Source organism: Doryrhamphus excisus, chromosome 1 (genome assembly GCF_030265055.1).
Source record: "Doryrhamphus excisus isolate RoL2022-K1 chromosome 1, RoL_Dexc_1.0, whole genome shotgun sequence".
NCBI classification, from domain to species: Eukaryota; Metazoa; Chordata; class Actinopteri; order Syngnathiformes; family Syngnathidae; genus Doryrhamphus; species Doryrhamphus excisus.
The window spans coordinates 37,786,829-37,799,974 of record NC_080466.1 but is presented as its reverse complement, the minus strand read 5'-3'; the positions used below and the strand labels follow the sequence as shown (position 1 = coordinate 37,799,974).

Genomic DNA, 13,146 nt, shown 5'->3' with positions numbered 1-13,146 from the left:
TTCACTTAGTGATTTAATTGCAGCCGCAAATTATTTTATAGATTGTTTTGGTTATGTTTAACAGAACGGCAACAGAACGAACACGAACTGCAAGAGTGGTGAAAAAGAATGAATGATAAATCATAAATCATTGTCCCATTAGGTCGCCATTCATGCATTATGTCTTCTCAGCATTTTGGTGCAAACGGAGCATTCCCTAGAATGAGAGCAAGTGACACCGTAAGTAGATTGATTTTGCTTTGGAGTGTTCCTGCAGGCCTTTTTGGCACAGATTTCAAACTGTCAGTCATGATGTCCGATTTACTACTACAGCAGCAAAGTGGACGGACAAATGTGCCGCTAAATGGAATAATTAAAATGATTATTTAAATGCGGCACGCTGCTACAAATGTTGTGAAATTTATAGCAATGACATTCATTCATTTATTCATTTATTTTCTACCGCTTTTCGTCACGAAGGTCACAGGGGTGCTGGAGCCTATCCCAGCTGTCTTCGAGCGAGAGGCGGGGTACACCCTGGACTGGTGGCCAGCCAATCACAGGGCACATATAGACAAACAACCATTCACACTCACATTCATACCTATGGACAATTTGGAGTCGCCAATTAACCTAGCATGTTTTTGGAATGTGGGAGGAAACCGGAGTACCCGGAGAAAACCCACGCATGCACGGGGAGAACATGCAAACTCCACACAGAGATTGCCGAGGGTGAAATTGAACCGTGGTCTCCTAGCTGTGAGGTCTGCGCGCTAACCACTCAACACCGTGCAGCCCAGAAAATTTGACATTTCACGTCTAATTATTTAACGTGTGTTTTATCGTAGCTTCTGCACTCAAAGCAGGAAGAGGGCGGGACATAATGATACCCTCTGGGTAGCCATGTCATCAAGTCTGACAGGAAGTGAACACTTCTTGAACAACACACACATTTTATTGTATTGTGTTTGGGTCAAACTCCAACACTGGTTAAATTAGTTTGGTCAAAGATAAGATTAATAATGAGTAATCCTGTTGAATTCCACAACAACAGTAGCGATGGAAACAGTCCAGACTAACATTGATTTAAACATCAGCCAAGAAAAGCGGTCTAATTTTCAGTTTGGAAAACGCTATATTGATCTGGACAAACCTTAGTACTAAGCTTTTTTACGGCTCTGGAAGCTTAAGAGGGGAGTAGCTATTAAGTTCCACTGGATGAAAAAGGTCAACAGGTATAAAACTCAAATGACACTACCATAAAAGTAGGATTACTATTAGTTTTTAGGTACTTTTAGGTACTTCTCTGACCTGGTTGCTCCAAGTGAGGCGGACGAAGTTCGTTGACTTTATTTCCTCGCCTCTTCTCTGGCTTCTCTTTGACTTTGTGTTTCAGACACTGGATCATGAAGTACTCCAACTGAACAATACAAAAGAAGAGAAAATAAAAATAAGTGTTGTTATGTCATCGCTTCTTTGCTTAGGGAACAAATTGCCCCCCCATCATGAGCTGTGCTATCTTAAAAATAAAAAAAACGCCTGAGGTGAGATGCGACTCAACATCGTTATACAGTATGTGTAGGTGTTTGTGTGTGTGTGTGTGTTTATGTACCACGCTGCCAAAGTAGCGACCCACGAACACATGGTTGAGTGAGGGTAGCTCCAGGTAGGTGGCCCCCAGGTCCCGGGACAGCTGCAAACCTTCACTGTGAGGCACACAGCTGCTCCAGTCAGACGCACACAGCGGGCACGTACAGGGCGGACCCTCGTCTGAGTGCAGGCATGACAATTTCATTATTAGCCAAGAATGATGGTATTAAAGGGACTGCAGGCAATATTTTATTCAACCAAAAAATGTATATATTGTATAAATGTTGTAGCATTACATACTGTACATGCAGCTCCAATCTCACTTTGAATTGTGCAACTTTACTTAATCACAGTTTTTCAAAACAATAGATTAATAATAACGCTATTTTTAGTTTTAAAAAATGCATATTTTAGCAAAAAAACTCATGTTTTTAAAGCAGGGGTCTGGAACCTTTTTGGCTACGAGAGCCATGAAGACCAGATATTATAAAATGTGTATCTGTGAGAGCCATATACATTTTTTTAAACATTGAATGCAATAAAATGTGTGCATTTTTATGTAAGACCAACAGTTTTAGATATAATGGGCTCTAATTATGTAGACCAGGCACACTACCCCACGCCAAGGGGGTGTGGCCAGCACACTTTTGTGAGCAGCGCAGTGTCCAATAATAAATCAAATACTTGCTGCCATTAATGCAACTTCTGCTGCTGCATGGTTTTGCACCGTACTCAGTATATTTCATTCTTTTGGCCATCTTTGCCAGAAGGCTTGGTTCTGCAGCTTTAGCTAGGTGACTATTTGACTAAAGGAGGAAAGTTTACATTTACATCTTAATGACCGAGGTAGACCGCATTACCCAGTAATAATCGAGTTTTGGTGTTTGACCTGGAAAATATCATCAGGAAAGATAGATATGGTCGGCCGTATTGCAGTAGAAAATAGATGGACGGATTAAAATGCATAAGAAAGTTGTTGATTTTTAATATTTTTAACAGTCATTTCTGTGATGTTTACTTTAAAATGTTAGCAAACATACATTTTTATTGTGGTAAATGCTTGAGAGCCAGATACAGTCATCAAAAGAGCCCTACCTGGCTCCCGAGCCATAGGTTCCCTACCTCTGTTTTAAAGTAAGTTACTGCAAGAGTTCGCACATGTGCATGGAAAATAGTCCGATTTGAACTTATTCCAGTGATTAACTTTAATATCCTATTACATTTCCAAAAGAACACATTGTCCTGCAAGACTACTGGAAGGCACAAACTGTTTTTTTCCAAATGCCTACAGACATACATTAGGGGGGGCAAAAAAAAGACCATTAATGAATGAATACACTGCGGTCTCTTGCTGTTTTCTGCAATTTCCTATCATGTAATGTGTGCAGCGATATCCTGGCAAGGACCAGCCATGCTGCGTTATGTGCGCATTGGGAGCAAAACGACAGAAATAAGACAGAAAATGAGTCGGATTATCTTGCAGGAGGGAGAGACACAGAACAAAGAACAGAGCCGGAATGAATGAGCAGGACACAGCTAAGTGCTGAGGCATTTGATAAATCATACTGCTAATAACCTACAGGCACTGAGCCAGAGCGTGTGTGTGTGTTCATGTGTGTGTGTGTGTGTGTGAGAGAAAATAAAATTGTGAGTGCACAAGCGTCTGTCAGACCGTGACTTGGCACATCGGTGTTGTGTTTTTGTGTGTGTGAAGCGCGTGCGCGTGCCCTTGGCTGAATCAGTGCGTTCGACGCTGGTTTAATGGCCGCGTTAATACACGTACCACAGCGCCGTGCCCTGAGGTGGCCCAGCTCAAGCCGTGTCACTCTGTGCCGTCATGAGGGCATCGCGTCGACATACTCATCACGGCGGCAACAACAACACGCTAAAAGACAAGCGGCTCACCCTTCCTCTCTGCCCCTCAAGCACCTCCACAAACGTACCCTCCCCAAAAGCTCCCAGGACAACTCGGCTTGCGTTTTGATCTTTCTGCAACGCTGCTCTGACAGGATCTCAAAGAATTTTGAGCAGAAAAGCTAAAAATAAAACTCTGTGAATTGAGTGGCTTGTTTACATAAACTACATTGAATGAGGGGTCACCGTGTCTGTGGGTATCCGCTCACTTGACGCTTATGAGATCCATAACAATGAGTTATATACGCATCACACTGTTTCTAATACTTTCCATCAATCAAAGGTATATAACAGTGAGAAACCGTCAGGTGTGCCGTGAGGAATTATCCAACATCACTTTTTATACAGTAAACCTCGGATATATCGGATTCAATTGTTCCCACTGGTTTTGTCCGATATAAGCGAAATCCGTTATATGCGTATACCGGAAAATGTCCGTTTTACGCATATATCAGTTTTATATCCGGTATATGCGTAAATCGGATTTTATCCGTTATAAAAAGGCACTTCCTTGACTATGTTTCCAATGTACCTGGACGCGCAGGCAACGCTGCAAACGCTGCAAATGACGTCGTATAGCGCCCTGTCACGATTCGGCGAATCGGAGCGCCACGATGCGGCCATCTGATGTATGCGAGGGAAATTTAATGGAAATGCATTGGAACGGGACTGGAGATTTTGTCCGAAATAGGCGAAATCTGTTATAAAAAATCTGATATATGCAATGAATTTTTATTGGAAATGCATTACAGAAAAATTGGTTCTTTTTTATCTGTCCGTTGTGAGCGAATTTCCGATATATCCGAGTCCGATATATCCCAGGTTTACTGTAATTAACATGTATTAATCATCATTTGGGCGGCACGGCGGTCGAGTGGTTAGCGCGCAGACCTCACAGCTAGGAGACCAGGGTTCAATTCCACCCTCGGCCATCTCCGTTTTCTCCGGGTACTCCGGTTTCCTCCCACATTCCAAAAACATGCTAGGTTAATTGGCGACTCCAAATTGTCCATAGGTATGAATGTGAGTGTGAATGGTTGTTTGTCTATATGTGCCCTGTGATTGGCTGGCGACCAGTCCAGGGTGTACCCCGCCTCTCGCCCCAAGACAGCTGGGATAGGCTCCAGCACCCTCCGCGACCCTCGTGAGGAAAAAGCGGTAGAAAATGAATGAATGTCAATAGCCATTATGTCAATAGTATACATGGACCCAAATATTCCAATTGCATTTGGTTTATTTTCTCAAACGAAAAGAATTGAACAGGGATGGAATATTCCTTTAACCAATCCGATTGAGGTATCTTGTACCCGCTCAAACGGAAAGTTGAGTGTTTTTCTTCTTCTGTTGTTTATTGGCGGTTGGCAAGCAGTTTTCGTATGCATTAGCGCCATCTGTGGAACAGAATCTAAACCCTTCTATACGCCATTCACAAGTGCAGTTTTTTTAAAAAAAGAAACTATATACAGTGAAGAAAATAAGTATTTGAACACCCTGCTATTTTGCTATTTCTCCCACTTAGAAATCATGGAGGGGTCTGAAATTTTCATCGTAGGTGCATGTCCACTGTGAGAGAGATAAACTAAAAAGAAAAATCCAGAAATCACAATGCATGATTTTTTAACAATTTATTTGTGTGATACAGCTGCAAATAAGTATTTGAACACCTGTGTATCATCTAGAATTCTGACCCTGAAAGACCTGTTAGTCTGCCCATTAGAAGTCCACCTGCACTCCATGTATCATCCTGAATCAGATGCACCTGTTTGAGGTCGTTAGCTGCATAAAGACACCTGTCCACCCCATACAATCAGTAAGACTTTAACTTGTAACATGGCGAAGACCAAAGAGCTGTCCAAAGACACCAGAGACAAAATTGTACACCTCCACAAGGCTGGAAAGGGCTACGGAGCAATTACCAAGCAGCTTGGTGAAAAAAGGTCCACTGTTGGAGCTATCATTAGAAAATGGAAGAAGCTAAACATGACGGTCAATCTCAATCGGAGTGGAGCCCCATGCAAGATATCACCTCGTGGGGTCTCAATGATTCTAAGAAAGGTGAGGAATCAGCCCAGAACTACACGACAGGACTTGGTCAATGACCTGAAAAGAGCTGGGACCACCGTTTCCAAGGTTACTGTAGGTAATACACTAAGACGTCATGATGTGAAATCATGCATGGCACGAAAGGTTCCCCTGCTTAAACCAGCACATGTCAAGGCCCGTCTTAAGTTTGCATATGACCATTTGGATGATACAGAGGAGTCATGGGAGAAAGTTTTATGGTCAGATGAGACCAAAATAGAACTTTTTGGTCATAATTCCAATAAGCGTGTTTGGAGGAAGAAGAATGAAGAGTACAATCCGAAGAACACCATCCCTACTGTGAAGCATGGGGGTGGTAGCATCATGCTTTGGGGGTGTTTTTCTGCACATGGGACAGGACGAGTGCACTGCATTAAAGAGAGGATGACTGGGGCCGTGTATTGTGAGATTTTGGGGAACAACCTCCTTCCCTCTGTCAGAGCATTGAAGATGGGTCGTGGCTGGGTCTTCCAACACGACAACGACCCGAAGCACACAGCCAGGAAAACCAAGGAGTGGCTCCGTAAGAAGCATATCAAGGTTCTAGCATGGCCCAGCCAGTCTCCAGACCTGAACCCAATCGAAAATCTTTGGAGGGAGCTCAAACTCCGTGTTTCTCAGCGACAGCCCAGAAACCTGACTGATCTAGAGAAGATCTGTGTGGAGGAGTGGGCCAAGATCCCTCCTGCAGTGTGTGCAAACCTGGTGAAAAACTACAGGAAACGTTTGACCTCTGTAATAGCAAACAAAGGCTACTGTACCAAATATTAACATTCATTTTCTCAGGTGTTCAAATACTTATTAGCAGCTGTATCACACAAATAAATTGTTAAAAAATCATGTATTGTGATTTCTGGATTTTTCTTTTTAGTTTATCTCTCTCACAGTGGACATGCACCTACGATGAAAATTTCAGACCCCTCCATGATTTCTAAGTGGGAGAAATAGCAAAATAGCAGGGTGTTCAAATACTTATTTTCTTCACTGTATCTATATAAAACATGTCCTGAGTTTAATTATAAAATATTAGCAAGATTGAATTTGATCTTTTCCTGTTTAAATTTATCCCGGTTGCATTCTTTCAGCGCATGCTCAGATATGACGTAACACGCAGATCCAGACGTTCTTCACTTTTAAAAATGGAGGCCAGCAATCGGCACTGGACTAAGCAAAGTTTGTTTTTGATTCAAATTAAATTTCAAGACTGGACAGACGAAAAACTGGCAATTATGGAGTTATTCCAACAAGTGAAAGAAAAACTCGGGGAAGCCGGTATCACGTGATGTTGATGTTTACGTTTTACTGGGCATGCCCTATTGACTATTCTGGTTGATTTTCATGGCGCATGTAGACAAGAAAAAATGTCTATATTGTATAAATGTTGTAGCATTACATACTGTACATGCAGTTCCAATCTCACTTTGAATTGTGCAACTTTACTTAATCACAGTTTTTCAAAAGAATAGATTAATAATAACGCTATTTTTAGTTTTAAAATTGCATATTTTAGCAAATTTTGCACATTTTTGACCTAAATTGAGCATTTTCAAGCATAAAAATAGCTAAATTAACTAAAATACAAATATAAGATTAGATTAGATTAATTGAAGTTCCAATCTCACTTTGAATTGTGCAACTTTACTTAATCACAGTTTTTCAAAAGAATAGATTAATAATAACGCTATTTTTAGTTTAAAAAAATGCATATTTTAGCAAATTTTGCACATTTTTGACCTAAATTTAGCATTTTCAAGCATAAAAATAGCTAAATTAACTAAAATACAAATATAAGATTAGATTAGATTAATTGAAGTTCCAATCTCACTTTGAATTGTGCAACTTTACTTAATCACAGTTTTTCAAAAGAATAGATTAGTAATAAGGCTATTTTTAGTTTTAAAAATGCATATTTTAGCAAATTTTGCACATTTTTGACCTAAATTGAGCATTTTCAAGCATAAAAATAACTAAATTAACTAAAATACAAATATAAAAATAGTTAAATTAACTAAAATACAAATATAAGATTAGATTAGATTAATTACAGTTCCAATCTGCGTTAATACAAGAGACAAGAAATTGGAATATTCCTTTCTATGGATACCATTGTTTCCCGAAAGGTCATTCGGGTCTTTTCGGAAAGAAAAACTGGTCATGTAAAAACATGGCTACTGTGGAGTGTCTGTGGTGTAAAGACTGGCAGAGCAATGTAATATTGGTCCGTGTGGCAATACCTACCTTGTTCCTCCGATAGACTTATTGATGCACGTGTGAGGTCGTGGTGACATTTTGTAACATTTTTGGTTAGTGGTGTGCCACAAGATTTTTCCAATGTAAAAAAAACGTGACGTGGCTCAAAAAAGGTTGAAAAACACTGGTATATAACACACTAGTCGTGGTGTGGATATTGTGAGTTAATTCAAATTGCACTAATCCTACACCGCGGTGTTAACCGCTCATTCATTGGTTCTTTCAAGTTCTTTCAAGTGGAAACTGCATAGAATATAAATATGCTAATTTATTTCAGGATGTGCTAGAGGCCGCGAGGGGAATATAATGAGACATATCTCAAAGTCTATTTTTGCTGACTAAAAGCGGAAGCAAAGCCCAAAACGAAGAAACTCGCACACACTGCCTCACCGTTTAGCCGTGCTCCGACCGCAACCAGGATGACAGGCACACCCCAGTGCCTCAGAAGGGGGCGAAGCCTTGGGGCGTAACCGTTTCTGACCTGTTGGAAGGCCAGCTTGTCTGTCACTGAGTACTTAATAACCAGGATGTCGGCCTGCTCAAGAACTTTCCGTACGCTGGCCCAGTCGCTGTCCAACAGGTCCTGAAGAGAGAGAAAAAGGACAACGAATTAGAGTCATGGTGTCAGTGATGACTATCTAAACTCGGTTCCTGTAATGTCTCATCTCAGTATGAATTAGAGCAGGGGTCTCAAACTCAATTTACTTGGGGGCCACTGGAGCTAGGGTCTGGGTGAGACTGGGCCACATCAGGTTTTCCAAAAAACAAACAAACACAAAAAAAAAAAACGCATTTATTAAAACAGAAAAACTTTTTCAGTGCTTTGGTTCCGATTTTCTACAATTAAAACGCTGATAAAACATTCCACTGTTCTCAAATATCTTAATTTTTATTTTTCTGCACAAAATAAGATGAAAAATAAATAAACAAATCAAGAATCAATCAGTAATAAATAAATATAATAATAATAACAAAACAGCAAATAATAATAACTTAAGAAACCACATATAGTTGCCGGGTAGACAAATTATTTTTTTCAGATTAAAATAGACAAACAAAGCATTATTAGAGCCCTGTAGACATGACAAAACACGACTATAGTCACATTTATACTCTTTTTATTTACAACATATTGCGCAACTGCAGGGTCTTGAGACACATGCTAACTCGCAAACTAGAGAGCTAGCGACCTAAACAGTAGCCTTCAAGTTATTTCCTTTAAACTTAAAAAAGCCAAAAACTTACCACTTCCACACGGATAGGGAGGATAACTATTAAGTTATTTAACCTTTAACATGAACATTAATCAAACGTAATCATTTTTTCTGGGTACATGATACCATACAGCATCCATATCAAACTTGCGCGGGCCGCACTAACATTAAACTTTCATATCAAGGCGGGGGCCTCAAACTAGTGTCCTGTGGGCCACATTTGGAAAATACGGTAGTTTCTGAATCTATCTAGATGTGTATTGAATCGTCTATCACAAAGCGATGTACAGTACAACCCTACTAGGAATAGAAGCCCTTCATTATGAGAGGCATTCAGTGACTGGCCAGATTCAAATCAAAAAGCGGGCACAACCTGCAGAAAGCTTGAAAATCATTTGAATAAAAACAAAGAAACCAGTTGGAGTGACAGACATTGGCGAGAGGAAGACAGCTCTACAATGGCACGCTAGAGTGATGCTGCTAAATGAAAACACTTCTCCATTTCATATGCTGTTAACAACAAAAGCTTTTTTGGTTGTTTTTTTTTTAAAGTAAAGTAGGAACCGCAATCAGCATTTGGAAAAGCCGAACACCTTTTTATTCTACTGTGATAACTTCCACCGAGGTTCTAGTCATTTACAACAAGCTGCAAGAATCCCTACTGATTTCCGAAATGAAACACTAACGTTAATTTTTTTCTACAGTTACAACACTCATCTTTCATTACATTCAGCTTATATGTATGTATAGAATATAAGACAACATAACTGCCCTGACGTTGTACAACTCGGAGCCTATCCCAGCTGTCTTCAGGCGAGAGGCAGGGTAAAGGAAACCCCCCACACACACTGGGAGAACATGCAAACTCCACACAGACATGGTAGAGCGGGGAATCGAACCCAGGTCTCCGAGCTGTGTGGCCTGCGTGCTAACCACTCGCACACTGTGCAGCCCCAAAAGGTAAAATTCATTCATTCACTCATTTTCTACCACTTATCCTCACAAGGGTGGGGGGGGGGGGGTGCTGGAGCCTATCCCAGCTGTCTTCGGACAAAAGTCAGGGTACACCCCGGACTGGTGACCAGCCAATCACAGGGCACATATAGACAAACAACCATTCACACTCACATTCATACCTATGGACAATTTGGAGTCGCCAATTAACCTAGCATGTTTTTGGAATGTGGGAGGAAACCGGAGTACCCGGAGAAAACCCACGCATGCACGGGGAGAACATGCAAACTCCACACAGAGATGGCCAAGGGTGGAATTGAACCCTGGTCTTCTAGCTGTGAGGTCTGCGCACTAACCACACTCCACCGTGTGCCCACACTTGTATGACAGTTGTTCATGTTCCACATGAATTCCATGATTTCCATGATTTCCCAAAGTAGAATTTGATTCTAAATTCCAACAGTATGTCCCAGCAACAGCTCATGTTCCCAATACTTACCCAGCTGGGACAGTCCTGGACCACAACACTGACATCTCCAAAGACACGTGAGGTGTACTCCATGAAGGCCGGGTTGTGAAGCCTGTTCTCCACATCACCTGGACCCACCAGGACCCCGTGACCAAGGTAGCTCCACAGCAACCCTCCTTGTAGCTGGCCTTGGCCCATGATCTCTTCTCCGGTCCCGACTCCGCCAGGACACTCGCTCCCCAGAGCCACAATGTGAATGGACCTGTGAGATGGAAAGGAGATGATGGACAAGAGGAACAAGAGGCGCCATGCTGTCTTCATTCATGGAGATATTAAGACAGGAGACGCTTGGCAGGGCCCCTCATTATACACCTGACTAGAGTGGTGTTTATTTTCTTTTCAAAATGAGCCCACAGAAAGCACAAAAAAACATGAAAGCGTCCTTATGTGACGCCTCACTAATGAGTTGTAGTCACACAATAACTTACATTGTGGTCACGGTGCTCTTGTTCTTCTACGCTACGGAGCGTGTCCTCCTCACGGTGCGTTTACACGCCAGTCTGCGGCAGTCAGGCTCGCCTTTTTCCGCAGTGAGCCAGCCGCGGCTCCGCTCCGCTCCGCCGTCAATCGCTCTCATCCGCGGCTGGTCTCCCCCCCACCCCACTGTGGAGCCGGGTCACGCTAACTGGCGTCCCCACCGCATCGTTATTCATTCACAAAAGCGGAGCTCGGCAAGTGGACGACCCCACGGTGTTTTACTAACAACAACACTCAATGCGCTAAACAAGGACAAGTTGGCAGCAGGCATGAGGCGTTCACGGCCACACCGGGAGAACAGCCTCGCTAACCGATGTCCAGACCACATTTATGACGTAGGGCGGTAAAACAAAGTCTTATTGGCAACAAATCACCAGAGAGAGAGAGAGAGAGAGAGAGAGAGAGAGAGAGAGAGAGAAAGAGAGAGAGAAAGAGAGAGAGCACGCGCGCGCGCGAGAGAGAGAGAGCGAGCAATGGAATGAACCATCAGCCTGACTCAGCAAGCACACCGATGCTGACGTGCAGAGCTCCAATTTACTGATGGTTTCAGTCAACGGGACATTATTTTAGACAAATATCACTCAATATTACGTTATTAATATTTTAAAATTGTTTTTTAATACATGGTGGGCGAAAGTTTGGTATGGATTCGGTCCCAACTAAATACAGTGACAGTTACTGGAAATAATAGTATGGCCCCTAATATGTCACTACAGTTACTTTATACCTCAAAATGATTAGGATCATAAAGATTTTGTTGCTGCTGCGTGTAATCTTTTTCTCGTGATTATAATCAAAAGATTCAAAAGAGTATTTTGGAGTCTACTCAAAATATGAATCCTGGTTTCGCCCCCAAAATCCAAACCTAAATGGCCGATGTCCGATGTTTTGTGACAATTGAGGAAACTGGTGGAATTATTCATTAATTTTTGTTACTGCTTATCCTTATGAGGGTCACGGGGGTGCTGGAGCCTATCCCAGCTGTCTTCGGGCGAGAGGCGGGGTACACCTTGGACTGGTGGCCAGCCAATCACAGGGCACATATAGACAAACAACCATTCACACTCACATTCATACCTATGGACAATTAACCTAGCATGTTTTTGGAATGTGGGAGGAAACCGGAGAAAACCCACGCATGCATGGGAGAACATGCAAACTCCACACAGAGATGGCGGAATCGACCTCGGGTCTCCTAGCTGTGAGGCCTGCGTGCTAACCACTCGACCACCGTGCAGTAATCTCAGACCTCATAAATAGTTCATGGTGTCATATTTGTAAATAAATTGTTATTTTGATATAAAACAACCCATTTTTGTGTTGTTTATGTTGTGCTGTAGTTGTTAGCAATACATGTGTGTCAAAATGAAAGTTATGATTAAAATGTACATATATTCATAAAAAGCTGTTTTTCTCCCTTTTTTAGTCGGAAACTAACATTTTCCTGAAATTGACCTATGTTTTACTACTGATTACTAAAGAACTAAATGAAAGACTTCTAATTCAACGTTTAAACCCCCCCCCCCTCATACTATACACGATGATTAATACTAGACAATAAACCAGAAGAACAGCTCAGCATCTCCATATCTATTACCCAGCAAAATTGTATCCATGCTGTGCAATACGTACATCAACCCCACCAGCAGACACCTTCCCCAGGCAGTCCTCTTTAGCCTGACAAATTTCCTCTTGACCAACCTCAAAAGACCGCACAGACATTACAGCCCCAGCATGGACTCTCAATTTGACTACATAATTACATTTTAATATTTAACAAGCACAACATTTCGCTACTTCACCACACGCACTCCACAAGCTTGACTAAATTCAAAGTGTCACATGAACTGAATCTCAGTACTTTTAAGTTGTTGGTACTTTTGCTGTGGTATAAACTTATTGACTTGTACTGAAGCAATAGTTTGTTTATTGACAGTATTTTTATACATGAGGGGAACTGAGATACATTGTGTCTTGTTTACATTATCAATAACAAGCAGCGCTATATGTGTTACAACCCAAAACTTATAAGGCATTTTAAAGGTGTACACTTTGTCAAATAATTCACCCTGTTAGCGCAGAACAATGGCTCCCAGGAAAGAAAACTTGCCTAAAGAGGCAAGCATCAGGCAGAAGTGATTGGAGTTTCTGATTACT

The 13,146-nt window shown here is 41.7% G+C and overlaps 1 protein-coding gene across 1 annotated transcript in view; it reads right to left on the bottom strand.

Moving 5' to 3' along the window:
• rhobtb3 (Rho related BTB domain containing 3) overlaps positions 1-11,348 on the bottom strand; it is a 31,798-nt gene extending 20,450 nt beyond the window's left edge. The window contains exons 1-5 of the mRNA XM_058045887.1: positions 10,941-11,348; positions 10,483-10,714; positions 8,206-8,398; positions 1,592-1,749; positions 1,291-1,399 (exon numbers count right to left, since the gene is read on the bottom strand). Of these exons, the coding sequence (XP_057901870.1) occupies positions 1,291-1,399; positions 1,592-1,749; positions 8,206-8,398; positions 10,483-10,714; positions 10,941-10,942 (694 nt within the window). The 5' untranslated portion in view covers positions 10,943-11,348. The remainder of the gene's footprint in view (positions 1-1,290; positions 1,400-1,591; positions 1,750-8,205; positions 8,399-10,482; positions 10,715-10,940) is intronic.
• Positions 11,349-13,146: the final 1,798 nt, after the last annotated feature.